A 21,574-nucleotide genomic window follows, 5' to 3' on the forward strand; every position below is an offset into this window, starting at 1 on the left:
CGGCCTCTTGTACTCATATCGTATTATCTTGATTACGAATTTTTATGCATCAATTAATATTCCAGTGTTTATTACAGATGTTTTATGAATTAGATAGTAGTTCAGAGTTTGTTTTCACAGAATCGAAGTCTAACTACAGTTTCAGTCTCTTATCAGATTTTCTTATGGTTTCAGTATCATCCTATCTAGAGTATCCTAATAGGGTTTTAGTACAGACAGATAATTCAAGAAAATATTCAGAAAAGTTTAGAGTAATACTTACAGGCTTGGGCCGGAGATTCGGAATGCCATCTTCTAAATATCTAAATTTTGAAAATCGCATTTTTCGCAATCTTTATAAATTTTTTTTTGTTTTTGAAAACCTTTGTTTTTTTTTGTAAACCCATTCCACAGCCGAGTTGTTGCAACCTAGGTTCTGATACCACTAAATGTAATACCCCAAACCCGGCCCAGACATTATGACCAGATCCGATATGCCACATCGAAGCGTTCAAAAATATTTTATATTGTTGATCCAGAAAAACTTACTTAGTGTTTTAAAAGATAATTTCATTATAGGTTAAAATGAATGGAAGCTGTGCACCAGGTAGGAAACCGAAAAAGAGGTGGTGAGTCCATCGGACTGCTTAAGTACCAAACTCCCTTCGGATCCAATCCTAGACATGCATACCGCCATTGCCACACCTTAATGTCATGGATATTTCTAGGAAACCGATTTGATTAAGTCATTTTTAGGAAAAGTGATTAATCTTTTAAAATACTTTCATTACGGAAGCTTTGCTTGTTGTCGTGTTATTTTGAAATCAATTGTTGTTTTTGAAAACGCGCTCTAAAGCTATCCAATTTCAACAGTTAAATATAAGTAATACCTATCTTAGCAATACATATTAAAACCATCAAAAATAATTAAGCGGCCTTATTACATTTAAAAACCCAAACCTCAACGTAAATAATAGGATGTCCAGTTCACCAGAAGAAAACCAAACTTTCAGAACGGATGGCCACTCCGAATTCCTTCACAGCTCCAAGCCCACTATGATTAGGGATTTCCTGCGTAGATGAAAATAAAAGGGGTGAGTTTGGGGAAACTCAGTGTGTAAGGAAAACCCATTCAAAGCCCAAGTCAGCTCAAGCCTATTGGGCCTATGCCCATTCAGGTAACAGTGGTACTGGACCAGAGCCCTTTTCAGATTATAATAAACTGGGCTTTAGCCCCTTATTCAGATAACAGTATGGCCCATAAGCCCATTTCAAAATACATACAACATCAATAAACATATGCAAAAAAGGGACTAATAGGGAAATTATACCCTATCATCAAAACGGTGTCATTCCCCTGTACTACCTTCAAAAGGTCAAAGGACTAAATCGAATCCAAATAAAACAAAAGAGTCCAAATTAAAAAAATAAAAGAATGGGATTGAATCACAGTAGGAATAAGGAGGGACTAAGAGCACAAATTTCCCATTAATGGGAAGCACGCGGATCCTCCCCGGGTCGGGTTACGTGTGCGCGGGTAATGCCAAATAGGTGTACACGGCGTCATTTTTACTCCTTTAAAAGGACTAAAATCAACCAAATTCGCCCGATCCTCCTTACCCCCCCTTTTCTTCTCATTTGAGAAACCCTAGATCCCCTCTCATCCATCGATTCCCATCCCCCAAACAATCACCTTCACATCATGCCTAGAGGACGAGATTTTTAGCCTCAAGGTCTCCTCTTGACTTCGATTTCAACAAAGTAGAGGGTGACCCATGGCGCATTTACCAGGTAAGCCCCTTTTCTTTTTCTTATTTTCTTTCGCATATATGAACCACAAATCCAGAAAAAATGAAAACTAAAGGAACTAAAGCATTTAGAGATCTTTTTCAGAAATCACCTTCTGTATTTTAATACTCATAGTGTGCGCGTAAAAAAACTTACAAGTGATTCTCTTTAGGCTTTATAGCTGAGAGAAGAAAAAATAAAAATAAAAAAATACAATTTTTTGCTATTTTCTTGCGTCTATTGTTTTCTTGCGTTTGGTGTGCAGGTACGGGTGCTGTGCTGACGTACGGAGGCACGGGCGTGGCTGCTAGAGGGTATGGAGGCTTGGGCTGCTGTCCAGTTGTGGCGCATCTACTGCTAGGGTTAAGGTTTGCCAAAATTTGGTTTATTATTTGGGCCGTTTGGGCTCATTCTGCGTATTGGGCTTTAATTGGTTATTGGGTTGTTTTGTACTAAAGACTTGGACTGTAGACTATTGATTTGGTTTAATTAATTATTTATTTGTTGTATTTTATCTTGGGTTTCTAGTGGGCCCGGGCAAATTGGCCCGTTTACACATATGTATGAAAGTTTTTAATTTAGAAGAAATTTTATGGCTGATTTTTACATGATTGATGGTATTAAGTTCGGTAATGCCTTGTACCCTGTTCTAGGCTCGGAATACGGGTAGGGGGTTACACATAGAGTTGAGATTGCACTTAAATTGCCCTAAAATCAGAACTTGGCGAGTTAGGGCCATACGCCCGTGTGCTCCGGCCGCGTGGGGGTCCAAATGCCCGTGTGAAGGGTTGCACACAACAGTGTAACAGAGGTACACACCCGTGTGAAGCAGGGACATGGCCGCGTGAACAGGCCATGTAACTCTCTGTCCAAAATCACTAAAATAAAGTGTAGGGAGGACACGATCGTCTAGCTAGGCTGTGTGACACAAAAACTCAAATCCCTAATTCCCAAACTCACACGCCCATGTGCCTAAGGAACACAGCCGTGTGAACTCCGACAAAATACCCAAATTGGCCACACGACCGTGTGGCATCCAAAATTGACCGAAAACCCTAATTCCCAAATCCACAAGGCCGTGTGCTAGCCCGAAACCACTATCTAAGCCACCGGAATCATCCCTAATCTTTGCCCTATCAAAAATATATCAGAAAGTAGCAGTTCCTCCTCACTTCCAATGTCTAGAACCCAAGATCTTCGGGTTAACAGAAAAACAAAAATATGTCGAAATAGAAATTTTGCAAAAACGATAATGTAAAGACAAGGTTTCTAATCCCACACCTATTTTGACAACGAAGAAGACGACAGAGGCGCGACAATCCAGAATTTGTAGGCAAAACGCTTCCAAAGCACTCACAACAACTCCCCAAAAAGAAAAAGAACAGGAGAAGACAAAACAAAAAGAAAAGCAAAGGAACGTCCAAACTAAAAATAAAAATATAGTAACTAATATTTAATAACTGAAAACAACCAAAATAAATAAAATAAAATAAATAAAACAAAGACTCCCCAAAAATGCACCTTCTACATCTCAAACCCGGATCCTCAAGGTATGCTAACACTCACTTAACCACCAGACCAGTAGGTCCATTCTTGTTTCTAAAGGGTACAACTAGTCATTTACGTGCGACCTCCTCATTGCCCCTATGCTCGATCTCTAAACTTCTGGGCCGAAAATTCGGGGCGTTATACGCATATAATAAGATTTCTAGTATAGATAACATGGTTGATAGAGTTAATGTCACGGATCAACTCCATATTGTATCTTTTCAAAGAAAAATATTTTTAATACTGAATTTTCCTTTCTCCAATATGATAACATTTTGATAACATATTAACACAATAGCATTTTAAGTGCTATAGAAAAATAACAATACCAATGATAAGCAATTGGAGTGCATTTGATATTCTTAATATGATGTATTTATCTATTTAATTTTTTTTACTTACAATTTAAATTAATTTTTCATTTTAATTTTGTGCATTTTGCATATGTATTGTTATTATTAGTTTCAAATCATATATTTTATTATTTATTTTATATTATTTTGAATACAATTTCTACCCTCATAAAATTTTTAGTATTTATAAACAAAAGATGATAAATAATTCATATTTGCATATAGGTGAATTTCAGCACGTGTTGGCTTTGACTGTTAAGTTTATTGGGATATGAGATCTTCTTAACATGGTTCATACTTATAAGTAAGATGTAATTGAAGTCCCGTGAATGAGTTGCAGGCAGAAGTTACCAGGAGCTTGATTTTTGGCTAACGCCTTTCGAAATACTATAAGCTGCCACAACAACAGAGGCACCAACCATAGCAAAGGGACCAGTATCAATAACTCCTTCAATATGGCCTTCAATCTGGTAACTGTCGGCAGAGCCTGTTTTGCAACACACAGCGAAGTGCTCACAGTTGTTAGTAAACATGTCGTAGGGGCCAAACCCATTCCGTTCAAGGAAATCAGTTGCGGCGCTAATAACTAAATGGGGAGGCCTGGAATAGCGTGGGCAACAAGTACCACGTTTTCTTTTAGAGAATTCTGGATAGGTAACTCCATACTCATAGATCTGGAGCGTGTCACCATCAAGGAAACAATCTATGCATACTTTTGCTATTTCACCATTTACGACTCGCTTGTCTCCACATTTATGGCATGTAGGTAGCTCCCCAAGTTTCTTGGCTGCTCCCTGGAGATGAATCACCATGTCGTCCCCCACATATATTCCTGCAGTGCTCAATCAGAAACACCCAATGTTTATGTGTGTGTATACATGTTATGATCTTCTGGGTATATGGATAAAAAATTGAAAAGAAATAGAAGCAAACCATGGTGATCATAGAGACCTCCCTTTCTTTCACAGTAGATGTGATCCCCTGGTTGAGGAAACCTTGGTATGCTTGGTTTGCTTGGTTTGCTTTGTGGCTGTCCCATTTTTTATTTCTAGTTAAAATCTTTTGTTTTAAGTTGTGTTTTTAGCAAAAAACTAAGACAAATTTATAGTAGATGTGATTAGAAGAAGCGATAAAAAATCGAGAATCAAATGTAATAAAGAGAAAACATATAATTATGCTTTGAAAGTTTTGGAAAGGAGGTTCTGATGCTTGCTAGACAATATTGTTCAAAGGAATCAAACGTTCCTTCAATGGTGCCAGTTTACATACCAATGTAAATGCTTGACATGATTTTAGTTGCATTAAAGCCCCTACTGCCTATAACCTTTAGCTCTAATTTTACGGATAGATTTGAAATATATTTAAATTATTTGGAAAATATAGTTGTTTCATCATAAATAATGTTTTTTCGAGAAAAAATTTAGTGGAAAGTGATCTAGATTTTTTGTATAAGTGTAAGTTTGGTATATAGTGAGTTGTAGGATTTAAATCCGTCAGGATCTAGTGCCTTTAATATAGTGATTTTGATTATATGTACTTGTAATTTTTTTAAAAAAATTAGTTTAATAAAATATTCATCAGTATCATTAATATATTCATATATTGTCTTCAATAGTTTTTACATGTAAAGAAAAATGAAAACAAATATTAGTTTACTAATTATCTAAAGTTTAACTAATATCAAGCGGTATTATGTGGTCAGATCGTAATAAGGAAAGACAACTTATATTAGTAGATAATCCAAACATATTATTAGTCTAATCGAAATTGAACGAATCGATTGAAAAACTAATATGTCGTCTATCAAATCCATTTAGAGAGATACCTTGTCTTGCTATTGAAGCAGATGACTCTTAGAAGATAGAGACATAAATGTAACTCACTTGATTAATAGTATATTGGACAGAATCCAAGTAAAATAGATCTTAAATCTGTTTATGAATAGTGGAGAAGGTCGTTCAATAGAAAGCTGAGATCGACTTAACCACCTTGTACAAAGCTCATATATAATTTCAATTAAAGTTTAATGCTATAAATATCATAAGACTCGATTTTAAAGAAAATTTTTAAACTACTGTTTTGTCTAAAAATATTGTTTTTTGAACCGATTTTTTTAACAAAATCATCACTTGTACATGGTTGAAATCGGACTGTGTAACCAATCTTTTTGTGTTGTTGTTCTTCACTTGCTAGTCTCCTTAGTTATAACTACTAGTATGACTACTCAAATATCAATACAAAAATCACATGTTTCTTTTATTTGTTATCAGAGCGAGACTTGACGTAGCAAGTGGTGATTTTGATATTAATTTTTACTCACTATGAAAGGTTCTTCTGTCTTTCAACACGTCAATTGGTGACTTTGATATTAATTTTTACTCACTATGAAAGGTTCTTTTGTCTTTCAACCCCATGTTGGATGGATCCAATTAGGCATATTAAAAGGCAAGGATGAAAACATTTATAAAACTCAGAGTGCAATTCTCATTGGAAGGGAACCTCTTGCAAGTTGCAACCAATTTCAAGGCTTTAAATGCCATTTTGTGGAAGAAAAAAGTGATATTATTGAAACAATTGAAGCTATAATGTTAATCATTGTAGCGACGTGAAAATTTTTAACTTGGTCGCTAATTGTGGCGATTTAGTGAAAACTTGAAAACTGAAATTTGATTTGAAATAAATAAAAAGGGAGTCGCCATCGATCCTTTTATAGGTGTGATCGGACACCTAATGAATTTATTTTTAAAACAAAAAGAAGGCCGAGTTTAGGTCTACGTCAAAATCCAGAGAAAAAATTAGGGTTCGAGAGTCGGTTACGCGCGAGGAAGGTATTAGCATCCTCGCGACGCCCAAAATTGGTATCTTATAAAACACGTGTTGTCTTGATTTTCAAAAATACAAGTTCAATGTAACATTTAGTCGTGATCCGATTGAAAAGACGAGAAATTTTAGTTTTTTCGATTTTTCAGAAGAGTGTTCCGTCTTTAATACGGGCCGACAAATTCCATCCAACATAGCGATGAAATCTACGGCTTAATGTTAAATCGATACATTGCCTTACTTATTAAAAAACAAGAATAAGATTTTTTGAAATAATGCAAAGCAAATTAATAAATAAAAATAAATAGAAGACAGATCTAGAAGTATATTGAAGCAAATATAAGTGTGACAATAATATTACAAACAATAAAGATGTATGCGATATTAGACGTAATACGAGAATTAAACATGAAATGGAAACGGTGAATGTACATGTATACGCGTATAATAATGATATTAAGAGTATGTACGTAATATATATATAAATAGTAATAGTGTCAGAAATATACTATATATAGTTTTTGAAATCTATACATAAAATAGTAAAAAAATATATATAACTTGTATTGTTAAAATATATACATAATATATACATATATATGTATAAAATGAATATTGAAAAATGTATGTACATGACATATATGAAAAATACATTAAAATAAAATTAAAATAAGTGATGATGGTGAAAATAATAGGTAGAATAATAAATATACGAAAATAATACTATATATAAGCTATGTATACAAGAATAATAAAATATGTGTACTAATATTAATAATAAATATAGTAGGAATAAAATAAATGTAATAATAATATTAAAAACATAAAAATACCAATTTCACATAAAGATATACCTATATATATATTAAAGATATATACATATGTAATAAAATATATAAATAACATGATATTAAAAAAATATATACGCAATATGTCTGATAAAAATAATAATATACATAATATATAAAAAATACAAATAATATATACATATACTAAAAATGATAATAATAAAAAATAAATATTAACACACTACGTAAGTACGCACATGCATATCTATGTACCAATAATATTAATAAATAATAGATAATAATAAAATAATAATAACGATAATAGTAAAAATACAAAAGAAAGTATGACATAATAATAAAGTAAGGAAAATGAATAATAATATATTAAATATAATAGTAAATATAATGATGGTAAAAATACCATATCTAAAGAGTATATATATATTCATACATAATAATAATATATACTAATATTTATAAATAATAAGAGTAAATATAATAATAATATTAAGTATGGTATAATATAACAATGATAATAATAATAAATAACAATGATATAATAATAATCTAGTGAAATTAATATTACAAATGCTATTTAAGAACAAAAACAAAAAAAAGGGACGAAATTGAGGTTAGAGCAGAATTCTTGGGGTGAAATTGGAAACAAAATAGGGAAATCGGGCCAAATCACAACGCGTGCGTGACCTAAAGGGACAAAAAGCGCAATATTCCCAACTGTTAAAACGCTGCGCTTAGCCAAGGACTAAATTGAAAAGCTTGACAAAATCTAGGGCCAAATTAGAAGCAAGAATAACTTGATTGTAAATGCATGAAAAAGCGGAAGGGCCAAATGCGCAAATTGCCCTTCCACTCAAAAACACGCGGATCCTGGCCTGGAGCGGGTCTGGTTGACCTGACTCGGGGCCAAAACGGCGTCGTTTTTGGTTTAAACGGGGGCGTTTTGGTCCCCTATAAAAGTTAAAATTTTTTTAAAAAAAATTCATTTGAAAGGGGAGAAAGAAAAAAAAGGAGAGAAAAGGGAGAGGAGAAGGGAATCCGGCCAGGGGACCGGTCACCGGCCGATCGTCAGCCGCCGTCCGTCGTCGACGCCGGCCATCGTACACGGTGGACGGAAAGGTAAACCTTGAAGTTGCAGTGGAGTAGATCGAAGACGGTGAATCCTGTCTTCCTGAAGTTGCAGTGAAGCAGATTTAAGCCACCATCCTATCTCCCTAAAGTTGTAGCAGAGTAAGCTAAAGATTGTAGATCTTGTTTCCCTGAAGTTGCAGTGGAGCGGATCGAAAACGGCGAATCTTGGCTTCCTGAAGTTGCAGTAAAGCAGATTTAAGCCACCATCCTAGCTCCCTAAAGTTGTAGTGGAGTACGCTGAAGATTGCAGATCTCGTCTCCAGTGGAGTAGATCGAAGAAAACAAGCCTTAACCCCCTAAGTAGTAGGGCAATAGGCCGAAGATTGCAAGATCTTGTTTCCCTGAAGTTGCAGTGGAGTAGATCGAAGTCACAATCCTTATCTATCTGAAGTTGCAGTAGAGCAGGATAAAAACACACAAACCATGTCTCTTTGAAGTTGCAGTGGAGCATATTGAAGCTACTTGAAGAAAAAAAGGGCCAAAAGAAGTCGAGACTCAGCAGATCCTGGCAAAATTGGCCCATTTATAGTCTTTGCTCTATTCTCGTTACACGACAATGAGCAAAGAGGGGCAGCTGTAAATGGGCCAATTTGCCCAGGTCCACTAGAAACCCAAGATAAAATACAACAAAAAAATAAATAATTAAACCAAATCAATAGTCCACAGTCCAAGTCTTTAGTACAAAACAACCCAATAACCAATTAAAGCCCAATACCCAGAATGAGCCCAAACGGCCCAAATACTAAACCAAATTTTGGCAAACCCTAGCCCTAGCAGCAGATGCGCCACAACTGGACAGCAGCCCCAGCCTCCGTACCCTCCAGCAGCTACGGCCGTGCCTCCGTACGCCAGCACAGCACCCGTACCTGCACACCAAACGCAAGAAAATAGCAAAAAATTGTATATTTTATTTTTATTTTTTCTTCTCTCGGCTATAAAGCCTAAAGAGAATCACTTGTAAGTTTTTTACGCGCACACTATGAGTATTAAAATATAGAAGGTGATTTTCGAAAAAGATTTCTAAATGCTTTACTTCCTTTAGTTTTCATTTTTTCTGGATTTGTGGTTCATGTATGCGAAAGAAAATAAGAAAAAGAAAAGAGGAAAGGGGCTTACCTGGTAAATGCGCCATGGGTCACCCTCTACTTTGTTGAAATCGAAGTCAAAGGGAGACCTTGAGGCTAAAAATCTTGTCCTCTAGGCATGATGTGTAGGTGATTGTTTAGGGGATGGGAATCGATGGATGAGAGGGGATCTAGGGTTTGTCAAATGAGAAGAAAAGGGGGGGTAAGGAGGATCAGCCGAATTTGGCTGATATTAGTCCTTTTAAAGGAGTAAAAACGACGCCGTGTACACCTATTTGGCATGACCCGCGCATGCGTGACCCGACCCGGGGAGGATCCACATGCTTCCCATTAATAGGAAATTTGTGCTCTTAGTCTCTCCTTATTCCTACTGCGATTCAATCCCATTCTTTTATTTTTTTTAATTTGGACTCTTTTGTTTTATTTGGATTCAATTTAGTCCTTTGACCTTTTGAAGGTAGGACAGGGGAATGACACCGTTTTGATGATAGGGTATAATTTCCCTATTAGTCCCTTTTTGCAGTGAGTGTTACAATCTGGTCCTTATGCGCTTATTCTCTTACACTTTTCGCCCCAAATTTTGTTTTCTGTTCTGATTTGGTCCTTAGTTATTTGGATTTTAACCCTTTTTTGTTTCATTTATTTTAATATTCTACATAATGTTTATCTTAAATCATTGTTCTTTTTTTACTAGTTATATTAAAGGGTTTTATCATGTATTATTTTATTTATCATATTTTATATAATGTATACATATATCTACTTAGGTTTTAATCTTTTCTTTTAATACGAATTAAAAAATTTGTAATACCTTTTACTTTTCAATTACTTTATTATTAATCTAAGGTTTTCATATATTATTTATTTTAGATATATGCGATTTGTTTTGTGTTGTTACATGTATATATATTTATTTATTTTAAAACTTGATATATCCTTAAAATCGTTTTATCATTCATTTAAAAATTTTTCATATGTCTTATATTTATCAATATTTATATTTTATCCTCATATTCGATCCTTTTTATATATGGTGTATATGTTATTTAAATTATTTTTCTTTTTATATGTATATGGTCATTTTTAACTAGATATCCCATTTTTTTAAAAAAAAAACATTCTTTGTACATGTGAGTTTTTTTAGTCCATTATATATAATTTATGATAAAATTAATTTAGCTCTATATACATATTTAGTCCCATACAAAATTATTTTATGAAATCTCTTAAATTTTTCTCTATATATATCCCTATGTATATAAGTCATTTTTAGAACATATTTCGTTACATATTGTTTTGATTTAGAATCTCACATTTTAATACTATTTTATATGTTTATATATTATTAAATTCTCCTTCACTGTATGTATTTTTAAATGTTTTTTTTACATTTTGTATATTATTTGACTTAGAATATTCGTTCTATATCATCTATTTAAAAGATTACATATATCTCTAGTTTTTTAAATCCATCCATTCATGTATTAGGCATTACGTGTTTATTATTATTTCAAACTAGTTGTATACCACATTTCTTTATTTTCGTTTTGTTTTTGTATACCTTGTATTGACTGTATCATGTTAGGTTTTGTATATTATTGTGGCATACTATCATGTGTATTGTTTTATTTGGTCTTGTGCGATGTACTGTTATACTATAATTTTTGTTTTGGTATCGTTATATCAATTATTTTCCATGCATGATTGAAATTGGGTTATATTTTTTAGGCTAGCCATATTTATTTTGTTAGTTGATTAAATAGGCTATATTATCTTCATTCATCTATCATGGTATTTATGCGCATACATCATCCCATGTTTTTATTTTTTTCTTTTGGCTTACAAAATGTTGCTTTATGGTTTTCAACTCTTAAAAATCAATTATTTCATCCGATTTCAAGACAAATTAATTTGTTTTAAGCGGGTTTTATAACTATTTAAAAATTCTTTGAAATGAAGGCGATGTTCGATATTTGGCAATTCGAGGAATCGTGCCCTATCGTGCTGGGTTGCAATTTCTCGTTTGCTCAAAATAATCGAATGTCCCTTGGAATTTCACTCATGTTTTCTAAAAACTCTTTTAAACAAAGGAAATGTTCGATGTTTGGCAATTCGGAGAGTCGTACCCTATCGTGTTGGGTTGCGATTTCTCGTTTGTTCAAAACAATCGAATATTCCTTTGGGATTTCACTCATGCTTTTAAAAATTCTCCAAAACGAAGGTAGTGCTCGATGTTTGGCAATTCGGGGAATCGTGCTCTATCGTACTGGGTTGTGATCTCCTGTTTGTTTAAAATAATCAAATATTCCTTTAGAATTTCACTCACGTTCTCCAAATTCTAAAATAAGGCAATGTCCAATGTCTAGAAATTCGAAGAGTCGTGCCCTACTGTGTTGGGTTTCGACCTTCTCGTTGGACTAAATAATTAGGCATCCTTTTGCGGTTTTCAACATATAAACTTTTCAAAACTCAAAATTTCTCGTGTTTCGAGGGTATAAAGGATCGTGTCCAATCGTGCTGGATGTGATACTGTATTCCTCTGAAACAAGAGAATTTTGACAACCAACTCGGTTTATTCAAATGTTTATAAAAGGAACCACATTTCAAAAATTTTAAATCTTAGACATAAGGACAGTATTTAATCGATTTGGTACCAATTTTGGGCGTAATGAGGGTGCTAACCCTTCCTCATACGTAACCGACTCCCGGACCCGTTCTCTCCTATTTACGTAGACCAAAATCATTGTTTTAGTAAACCAAAATGTTTTATTAAAATGACCAAACTTCTTGGTGATCCGGTCACACCTAAACAAAAAAGGATCGGTGGCGACTCCGTTTCCGTTTTTTAAAGTCAATTCCCTATTTTTTCATTAAATTTAGCATTTTTAAAAGTGGTTTCGACAATATGTTTAACGTCCCTTATATAGGCTGACGGGATCTAAAACATACATTCGTGGTTGTTCGGGACCAAACCGTAAACATATGAAACTTTTGCAACATTTAGAAAATTTTCACAATTTGGATAGTCACACGCCCGTGTTTTTAACCCGTGTAACTCTCTGTTTATAACTTCATCACCCTTGTCAGTCGTACACTTCATATAAATAATAAGAAACATGTATGGGCTCAATTCTCATTAAATTTCTCATATATATATACATAATTTCACGTTATGTAATCATACAACATATATCAGCATATCTCTGTAATATAAATATATTTTCATAACAACTTATCTTGATTTCATACTATTTCATATTTAAGCTTAAATAACCAAAGTATTTGAAATATCATCTTTATGCAAATAGTACACATGAGGTATATAATTCCATAATTATGAATGACCACATTTATCAAACATTTTCCATATTCATTGTAATAACCCATTTTTGCCCAGCCCATTTCAGTATTTAAAATAATAAACCCCCCAAAAAATAAAAATAAAACAAACTCCAAGTCCAAGTCCAGTACAAAATTACAAACATATAATTTGGCCCAATCAGAATGGCCCATTACTTGAAAGGATTTAAGGTCCATCTATAAGCTTGACTCATATGGAAATATAATCTTTAAGGATATGCAATCTTAGATATGATATGCAATCTTAGATATGATATACAATCTTAGATATGATACAATCTTAGATATGATATGCAATCTTGAAGATATGATCTTGTAATCTTGGAGATTTAATTTGTAGATATCCTTTAATCTTAACCGTTGATGTAATTGATCTGTACCGTTGGATTTGGGGAGGCTCAACTATAAATAGAGGTCTCTCCCTTCATTGTAAATCACTTGAGTTTTGGGAAGCAATAAGAATTCTTGAAAGCATTCACTCAAATTTCTCTCCCTTTTGCGTTCTTACTCTCTGTGGTTTGTTCTTATTTTATTCTTCGTCTATCTTAGTTTTTCAACCTTTTTTTATTTTAATTTCTTCATTTTTTCAAATATGTATATTTATTCCTATCTTTTATACATTTGATTATGTATTTTATATATTATAATATTTAACCTTTTTATATAGTTTATTTTCAAATATATATTTTCTATGCATATATATATTATATTATCATTTCATGTATTTTGAACTATTGCATTATATTTTTATAATTTGTAAATGTTCTATTTATTCATTTTTTTAGTGTATGTCATTTATCTTATTTGTGCATAGTTTCATTTTTTTATATTCTATGTTTAATTATTTCTTTTATGTGCTATTTTATGATATAAATTGTTGTATAATTTTTGCATGTATTATGTTTTTCTTTTAGTTTACTTATGTTTTTATTTGTTTATTATCTTATATTTACCCTAGTATGATTTTTTTCATTAAACGTATGTTCATGTTATTTGTTTTTGTATTAATGATATTATTCATGTTTGTATGGAAATGTTAGAATATTTTGTACATCTATGCTTCATGATGCATTAATATGTCATCCTAAAACGTCATTTAAAATAATATTCCAAGGTTTTATTTTAAAAAAATAAAATAAAAGGCAATGCTTGATGTTTGGAAACTTCGAGAAAGGTAGTGCCCTAACTTACTGGGTTGCGACTTTTCTCGTTGAATTCGAATAGTCAAGTACCCTTCTAAGTTATTTTGAGTTTTCAAAACTTAAACAATTATTTCGAGTTTTCAAAACATAGTGTCCTAACTTACTGGATATGGCGTTTTGTTGTTTCGAGATAGAAATTTTTGAAAGACGAGCTTAGTTTCGAAGGTTTTAAAATGTTGCATCCTAACTTACTGGATGTGATGTTTTGAAGTGAGCCTTAATTTTCAAAATTGAGACATTCTAATTAAAAGAGGTTTGCATCTTAAAACTTTCAAATTTTCGACATTAAAGACATTTGATAATCAATTAGGTACCAATTTTTGGGCGTTACGAGGGCGCTAACCCTTCCTCGTACGTAACCGACTCCCGAATCCATTTTCTCGACTTTCGTAGACCAAAATTAATGTTTTAAAATAAAACATTTTATAAGGTGATCCAATCACACCTAAAAAGATTGGTGGCGACTCCCGTTTTCGTTTTTCTTAAAATCGATTCCCATTTTCCAAAACTCGATTTAAAAATAGTTTCGACAGCTTGGCGACTCCACTGGGGACTAATAAGAGAGTCAAGCCGTGTAATTGATTATCTCTTGTCTTAACGTCGGAAATTAAAAATTTTAAACTTTAATCCTCTTTGCATTACATGTGTTTGAATTATTGCATGTGTTGCTATATTCTGATACGCATTGCATTTGCATGACCGTTGTGGTCACACCCTTAAGTGGGAGTGAGAAGCTACGCCTTCGTGAGGTTTTCGCCTCCGTGTAGGATAGTGGATCACTTGCGGGATACATCCGTACCTATGGTTTCGTGAGATTTTCATCTCCGTGTAGCCATAGGGAAATGTATTCCCCTGAACTGAACTCGATTCAACTGAGCCTATAATGGATGAGGATCGAGGAATCTGCTGGTTTGGGTACCTCAAACTTTAGAAACAAACCACATATAGAAAAACCGTAAGAGCTCAATATAGATAGAATTATACTTAGGTTATATTTGTGTTTATTAATATCATATGATACTGACTGTTTTCTTTCTTTTGTGCATGTCATTTTGCATTTAAAAGGTATCGATTCACGGTCAGTTTCTAAGTTAGAAAGTTTTATTATGGAGAACGGACTTCTTGATAGAATGGAGGGCAATGCTAACGTCCATAAATGGTCAAAGGAAACGTTGAAGGATACACATCAGAATTATGAGGTTACACTCACATCAGCGTGGCGCAAAATAATCTCCAGGAGTTAAAGGAAATATGGGATCAATGGAGTAATGAAGCCAAGCAGTTGTTCTACAAAAACTAAGGGGACTTGCAGTATTTGCTTGACAGGAGGATAGATGAGCAATTCAAAGTGAGTGTGGGAGTATTGATGGACACTTCTACCATTATAGCATTTCTCTTTATTAAATATCATATTTTTATTTGTATTGTATGTTTTGTTAACAATTACTCACTTTATTTTATTTTTTTATACTAATTCTTTTATATATTTTTATATTGTATATATCATTTATGTATTAAATGTTATTTTATAATTATTATTTGATGTTGTATTTTATGAACATGTACAATGATATTATATTACTTTTTTTTATCATGCATCATTTTTTTAAATTAATTATTACTTTGTATGTTTTGCTTATTCGTCTTCAATATATGCTATGTATATCTTTGTACGTATGTTGTTAAGATTTGCTATATTTATTATTTTTTATTGTGTATGCATCTAACGTATGATCTTTATGTATTGCTAACATATTGTTTAAATGCATGTTTTATTTACCTGTTACGAGAATATGTTGTCATGTATGATTTATAATGTAATAAGATTCCTCATGCATCATTAAAAATAATATTCCAAGGTTTTAAAAAATAATAATAAAAGGCAATGCTTGATGTTTGGAAACTTCAAGAAAGGTAGTGCCCTAACTTACTGGGTTGCTACTTTCCTCGTTGAATTCGAATAGTCAAGCACCCTTCTAAGCGATTTTGAATCTTCGAAACTTAAACAATTATTTCGAGATTTCAAAACATAGTGTCCCAACTTACTGGATATGGCGTTTTGTTGTTTCGAGATAGAAATTTTTGAAAGACGAGCTTAGTTTCGAAGGTTTTAAAATGTTGCGTCCTAACTTACTAGATGTGATGTTTTGAATCGTTTGAAATAAGTGAGCCTTAATTTTCAAAATTGAGACATTCTATTGTAAAGAGGATTGCATCTTAAAACTTTCAAATTTCTGACATCAAAGACACTTGATAATCAATTAGGTATCAATTTTTGGGCGTTACGAGGGTGCTAGCCCTTCCTCGTTCGTAACCGACTCCCGAACCCATTTTCTTGATTTCGTAGACTAGAACTAACGATTTTAAATGTTTTATTGGTGATCCAATCACACCTAAAAAGATTGGTGGTGACTCCCGTTTTCATTTTTCTTAAAGTCGATTCCCATTTTCCAAAACCCGGTTTAAAAATGGTTTCGACAGCTTGGCGACTCCACTGGGGGCTAATAAGAGAGTCAAGCCGTGTAATTGATTATCTCTTGTCTTAATGTCGAAAATTAAAAATTTTAAAATTTAATCCTCTTTGCATTACATGTGTTTGTATTATTGCATGTGTTGCTATATTCTGATACGTATTGCATTTGCATGACCGTTGTGGTCACACCATTAAGTGGGAGTGAAAAGCTACGCCTTCGTGAGGTTTTCACCTCCGTGCAGGATAGTGGATCACTTTCGGGATACATCCGTACCTATGGTTTCGTGAGATTTTCATCTCCGTGTAGCCATAGGGAAATGTATTCCCCTGAACTGAACTCGATTCAAATGAGCCTATAATGGGTGAGGATCGAGGAATCTACTGGTTTGGGTACCTCAAAATTTAGAAACAAACCACATATAGAAGGACCGTAAGAGCTCAACCTAGATAGAATTATACCGTAATTATTACTCTTGTAGGTTATCTTCGAGTTTATTGTTATCATGTGATACAAACTATTTCTTTTTTTTTGTTGCATATCATTTCGCATTTAAAAGGTATCGATTTTCGGTCAGTTTCTAAGTTCGGGAGTTTTATTATGGAGAACGGACTTCTTGATAGAGTGGAAGACAACGTTAACGTCCATATATGGTCAGAGCAAACTCAATTAGTAAAGGAAAATAGTCTAGCCATGGGATATGTGTCAGAGCTGTCAGACTACATTCGTATCAGCGTTACACAGGATAATCAGCATGAGTTAAAGGAATATGGGATCAATGGGGTAGCGAAGCCAAGCAGTTATTCTACAACAACCATGGGGACTTGCATGTACTTGCTTGACTTGGGAATAGACGAGAATTTGTTTAGGGCCATCACTCAGTATTGGAATCTTGTATACAGTTGCTTTACGTTTGGAAAAGCCGATATGATACCCGTGGTGGAGGAATATTCAGTTTTGTGGCGTTGTCCTATGATTCAAGTTGGTAAAGTTTACTCAAGGGCTGACTATATTCCAACTTTTGTGAGGAAGTTGATGAACGTCATGGGGAGAGGGAGTGAGCTAAAATGGAAAGAGTAGGAGAAAAATGGGCAGTCTTGGAATTCCTGTCTCTTCCGCCACTGGTGCGTCTTAATGTTGTTTCCAATCAAAGCAGAATTGGATACAAGGAAGATTGTTTGACATCCTATGGCAAGGTGTGCTGCAGGAACTAAAGGGTAGAAGGTAATGTACTCACCAATCATTTCAAGGTGAACAAGAAGAGTACTGATGGACATTTCCACCATTACAACATTTCTCTTTCATATGAAGATGGTCGATGGTAAGAGTGTTGGAAGAAAAGTGATTGACAGAATGCATGGACCGACAAAGGTGAGTTGGAAAGAAAGTGATTGTGCTCATGATGGTAAAAAGGCTTATCTATTATAGGACCAAACAACAAGCATGAGTTTACTATGTTGCACTTATTAGAGACAATGGAAATGCAAGCCTTGATGGTCTGTCAAAATGGACGCAAAAGAATGAGATTAAAGAAGGCCATATCATTTAAAAGACCTTTAAAGTAGAGATTAACTATGCTGAGAAGATACCCATATAAGCATTTCAAAATGCTTTGCATGGACAGGAATCTGAAAACTCTCAAGAAACACTAAAGGTGCTGGATATCATTTTAAGGCAGCATGTTAAGCATGAATACCTACTTGTTTGCCAATCTTTCTTTCAAGATAATCAGAATAACTTCACAGACGTTAGAAGAGGTGTCCATAGATGAAGGGATTATACCATGGGTGAAGCCATAGCTTAAATTCGGGATGGTAGTAAATCATTTATGGACCATGAAGGTACAAGCTGATACACTGAGCACGAAATACAAGCTATAGTCAGATCTTTGTTAAGAGTTAGCTTTGTTGAGTTAAAACTTTAGGCCATAGGACGAAGGCGTATTTGTAATCCATTCATATGTAAAGATATTCTTTTTCTAAATAAAGTTTTCTAAATGAAATTGAGTCGAGATCGATACCTTTTTGCATTCATGCATTTGCATTACATCACATCGCATCATATGCATTTAAGTCCATAAAAAGACCCTAATTAGGCAAAAATTATTTCAGAGAGTTAATCGGGGATATGGAGCAAAGGTTGGAGAGATTAGAGCAAAGGCAAATACAGATGCAAGAGCAATTGACCAAAATTCAACAAGATATACGTGATCAAATGTTGGGCTCCAAAGAAATATAATTGGCCAGCTGGGACAGTTACTAGTCGAAGAGCTTGAAAAGAGGAAAAGCCCAGTGGTCAACACTGAAGATGATAATGAGGTTATTGTTTATTCTCCAAATTCTACTCCAATAGAGGTTCAGACTCAACTAGACGCACATCCGCGAGGGATACCAGTTGTTATCAAACCCCAACAGCATCAGGCCGGTATGTTGGAACCAGTAAATAATTCGGTAGGCTCAGGTCCTAATTCGGGGAGCAATTCAGCCAGTCTTGTCATCATTAGAGAAGCAAGGAAGGCTAGTGTGGAGTGTCCAAAACAGTGTGAAGCTCTTAAAAAGCAAGAGTGGAGCTCCCGATACAATACCTCGAGGGCAATGGCAAGAAAAGAAAATAAGGAGAAGCTGTTGACTATAAGACAACCGAGAATGTCAACTATCAGCCATCAGGTTCCTCAAAAGCAAGAATCCAATCCGAAATCGAATCCTGAAAGCTTCTCTTTACGTCAATTCCAGTGTCGTATAAGGAGCTATATCATAGATTATTTGCCGCACATGTAGTGTCCCTATTTTACATAGAACCGTTGCAGCCCCCATACCCCAAATGGTATGATTTGAACGCTCAATGTGAGTATCATGCGGGATGTGCAGGACACTCAATTGAGAATTGCATTGCCTTTAAAAAGATGATCGAAAAACTTATCAAAATAGGTGTTATAAGCTTTGATCATCCCTCTGGGGCAGAGAATTTATTACCTAATCATGGGGAGGTGAATTCCATGATGGAAAGGGGCAGGGGATCCAAGAATGCACCAAGTTTCAGGGCTTTTGAGCAGGACTTGATGTTGGGGAATATGAATAACGTATCCTAAGAGGAAACGAAGGAATAAAACTGATGAGCCCTTGCCATTTGGGAATGTTTTGAACAATAAAATTGTGGAAGTGATCCTTGTGTTTTAAAGTTAATTTAGAGTAATGTTTAGAACACACTTGTTGTTTTAAAGCTTAGAAACAATAAGATTTCATTTGTGAAATAGGCTCATGTTTAGACATTGTTGTTTCAATAAAACATATCTTTCATGATTAATTTGAGCAATTGTTCCCTCATTTTTTCTTCATTCATAACGTAAATAGTTATTCTTGAATTCATTTATTCATTGTATATTCTTTTGTGCCTATCGAAGATCCCTAGATATCAATGATAGGGGCAACGATACTACAGATTCAGAGTTCCTTTTGAGCGCTACATGTGTTTAGAGGAATCTCAGTACTCTGAAGATGACAGAGATTGCGATTTGTTTCTAAATTTGTTGAAAACGGTAAAGCAAGAAGAGAAATAAATTCTACCCCATAAAGAGGGGGTAAAAGATATAGCCTTAGAAGAAATGAAAGGCTGTAAGTCGGAACAAAGCTAGTTTTCCTATACCTCACATTGATGCCTTGGTGGACAATAGTGCTGGATATTCAAAGCTCCACAGTTCCTTCTTTGTTTGCTTCTCGATAAGAAAAACTCTGATTTTTATAGGCCATAGAAGTAGAACAATCTGTCTGAGTATGGCATCGTGACTCAGTGTATGGCGTTAGTTAGGGTGAAGGATCAGTGCTTTACAAACCTGCTTCTAAAAATCAATACAAAGCTTGGAGGACTAAATTACATGTTAGTAATTGAGCAAACACCTTCAATTCCAGTTGTTTCAAAGGTTCCAATTATCATCCTTGGAATGGATGCATTATTTGGCTCTTGTGAGCAGTCTGATATACCGTCAATAGCTACGGTGGTTAGTTTCATGAAGTGGCCATTGATTTCCAGTTATAGGGCATCAGGTCGTACACAGTCTTTGAAGCTTGAAATGATAGATTCTCTCTTCAAACCAGTTTCTAACAAAGTGGATGAGGGTATTGTAAGACTTCTATACAAGTTCAGGGAAAAGGAAGCCTGATCAGATTATCATATTCAGGGATGGAGTTAGCAAGTCACAGTTCAATCAAGTATTGAACATTGAGCTGGATCAAGTAATTAAGGCTTGCAAATTTCTTGATAAGAGTTGGAACCCCAAGTTTGTGGTCATTATGGCACAGAAAAATCATCATGCTAACTTTTTTTCAGCAGGGATCTCCTGACAATGTCTCGCCTGGAACTGTTATAAACAACAAAATCTATCATCCTAGGAACATTGACTTCTATCTTTGTGCCTATACTGGAATGATTGGAGCCACGAGATCTACTCATTATCATGTTCTCTTAGGTCAGATTGGGTTTTCGACTGACGATCTGCAGGAGCTAGTCCATGCTATATCAAAGAAATGCTACAGACATATCTGTTGTGGCCCCTATTCGCTGAGTTCATTTGGTAACGTCACAGTTAGAGCAGTTTATAGAGTTTAAAGATACTTGAGAAACATCATCAAACCATGGTGGAATGACAACTCCGGGAGTGATTTCTGTACTTCAGCTTCCCAGAATGAAAGATAACGCCAGCAGCTCCATTGAACTATTTTTATAGAGCTTCTGGATTCTAGCTACTATTCACTTTCTTTGTTTGACAAACGTTAGCCCGGATTTTTGATTGGGCAAAAGAATTTCATGAGGGGGAACTTGTGTTACAAGAGATTCTTCCCATGCAAAGGATTTCAAAGGAAAATGGATACCAAGTGGGAAAGACCATAGATTCTGAAAAAGCCTCCTCTAGTGGTGCGAAAGATTCACCTAATACAGTGAATTCAGACTCAATTAAGGAGTATTTTGTCTAAAAATAAAGGGAAGCCAAAGTGAAAACCCGCAAAGGGCACTTTGAGACTTCTATTTCAAAAAAAA

The 21,574-nt window shown here is 34.4% G+C and overlaps 1 protein-coding gene, 1 long non-coding RNA gene and 1 pseudogene across 2 annotated transcripts; 2 read left to right on the forward strand and 1 right to left on the reverse strand.

The window, feature by feature from the left end:
- Positions 1-1,589: 1,589 nt before the first annotated feature.
- Positions 1,590-2,355, forward strand: LOC107905269 (uncharacterized). The gene is made up of 2 exons (XR_001686486.2): positions 1,590-1,770; positions 2,033-2,355. It is a non-coding gene; the product is annotated as an uncharacterized lncRNA (long non-coding RNA).
- Positions 2,356-3,834: 1,479 nt separating this feature from the next.
- Positions 3,835-4,968, reverse strand: LOC107905276 (protein LEAD-SENSITIVE 1). Its single transcript, XM_016831885.2, has 2 exons — positions 4,602-4,968; positions 3,835-4,500 (listed from the first exon to the last, which is right to left on the reverse strand). The coding sequence occupies exons 1-2, from the start codon at positions 4,705-4,707 to the stop codon at positions 4,016-4,018; spliced, it is 591 nt and encodes a 196-aa protein (XP_016687374.2). The 5' UTR covers positions 4,708-4,968; the 3' UTR covers positions 3,835-4,015.
- A 12,886-nt stretch (positions 4,969-17,854) lies between these two features.
- Positions 17,855-21,263, forward strand: LOC107958232 (protein argonaute 4A-like; annotated as a pseudogene).
- Positions 21,264-21,574: the final 311 nt, after the last annotated feature.

Source organism: Gossypium hirsutum, chromosome A08, assembly GCF_007990345.1.
Source record: "Gossypium hirsutum isolate 1008001.06 chromosome A08, Gossypium_hirsutum_v2.1, whole genome shotgun sequence".
Lineage (NCBI taxonomy): Eukaryota > Viridiplantae > Streptophyta > Magnoliopsida > Malvales > Malvaceae > Gossypium > Gossypium hirsutum.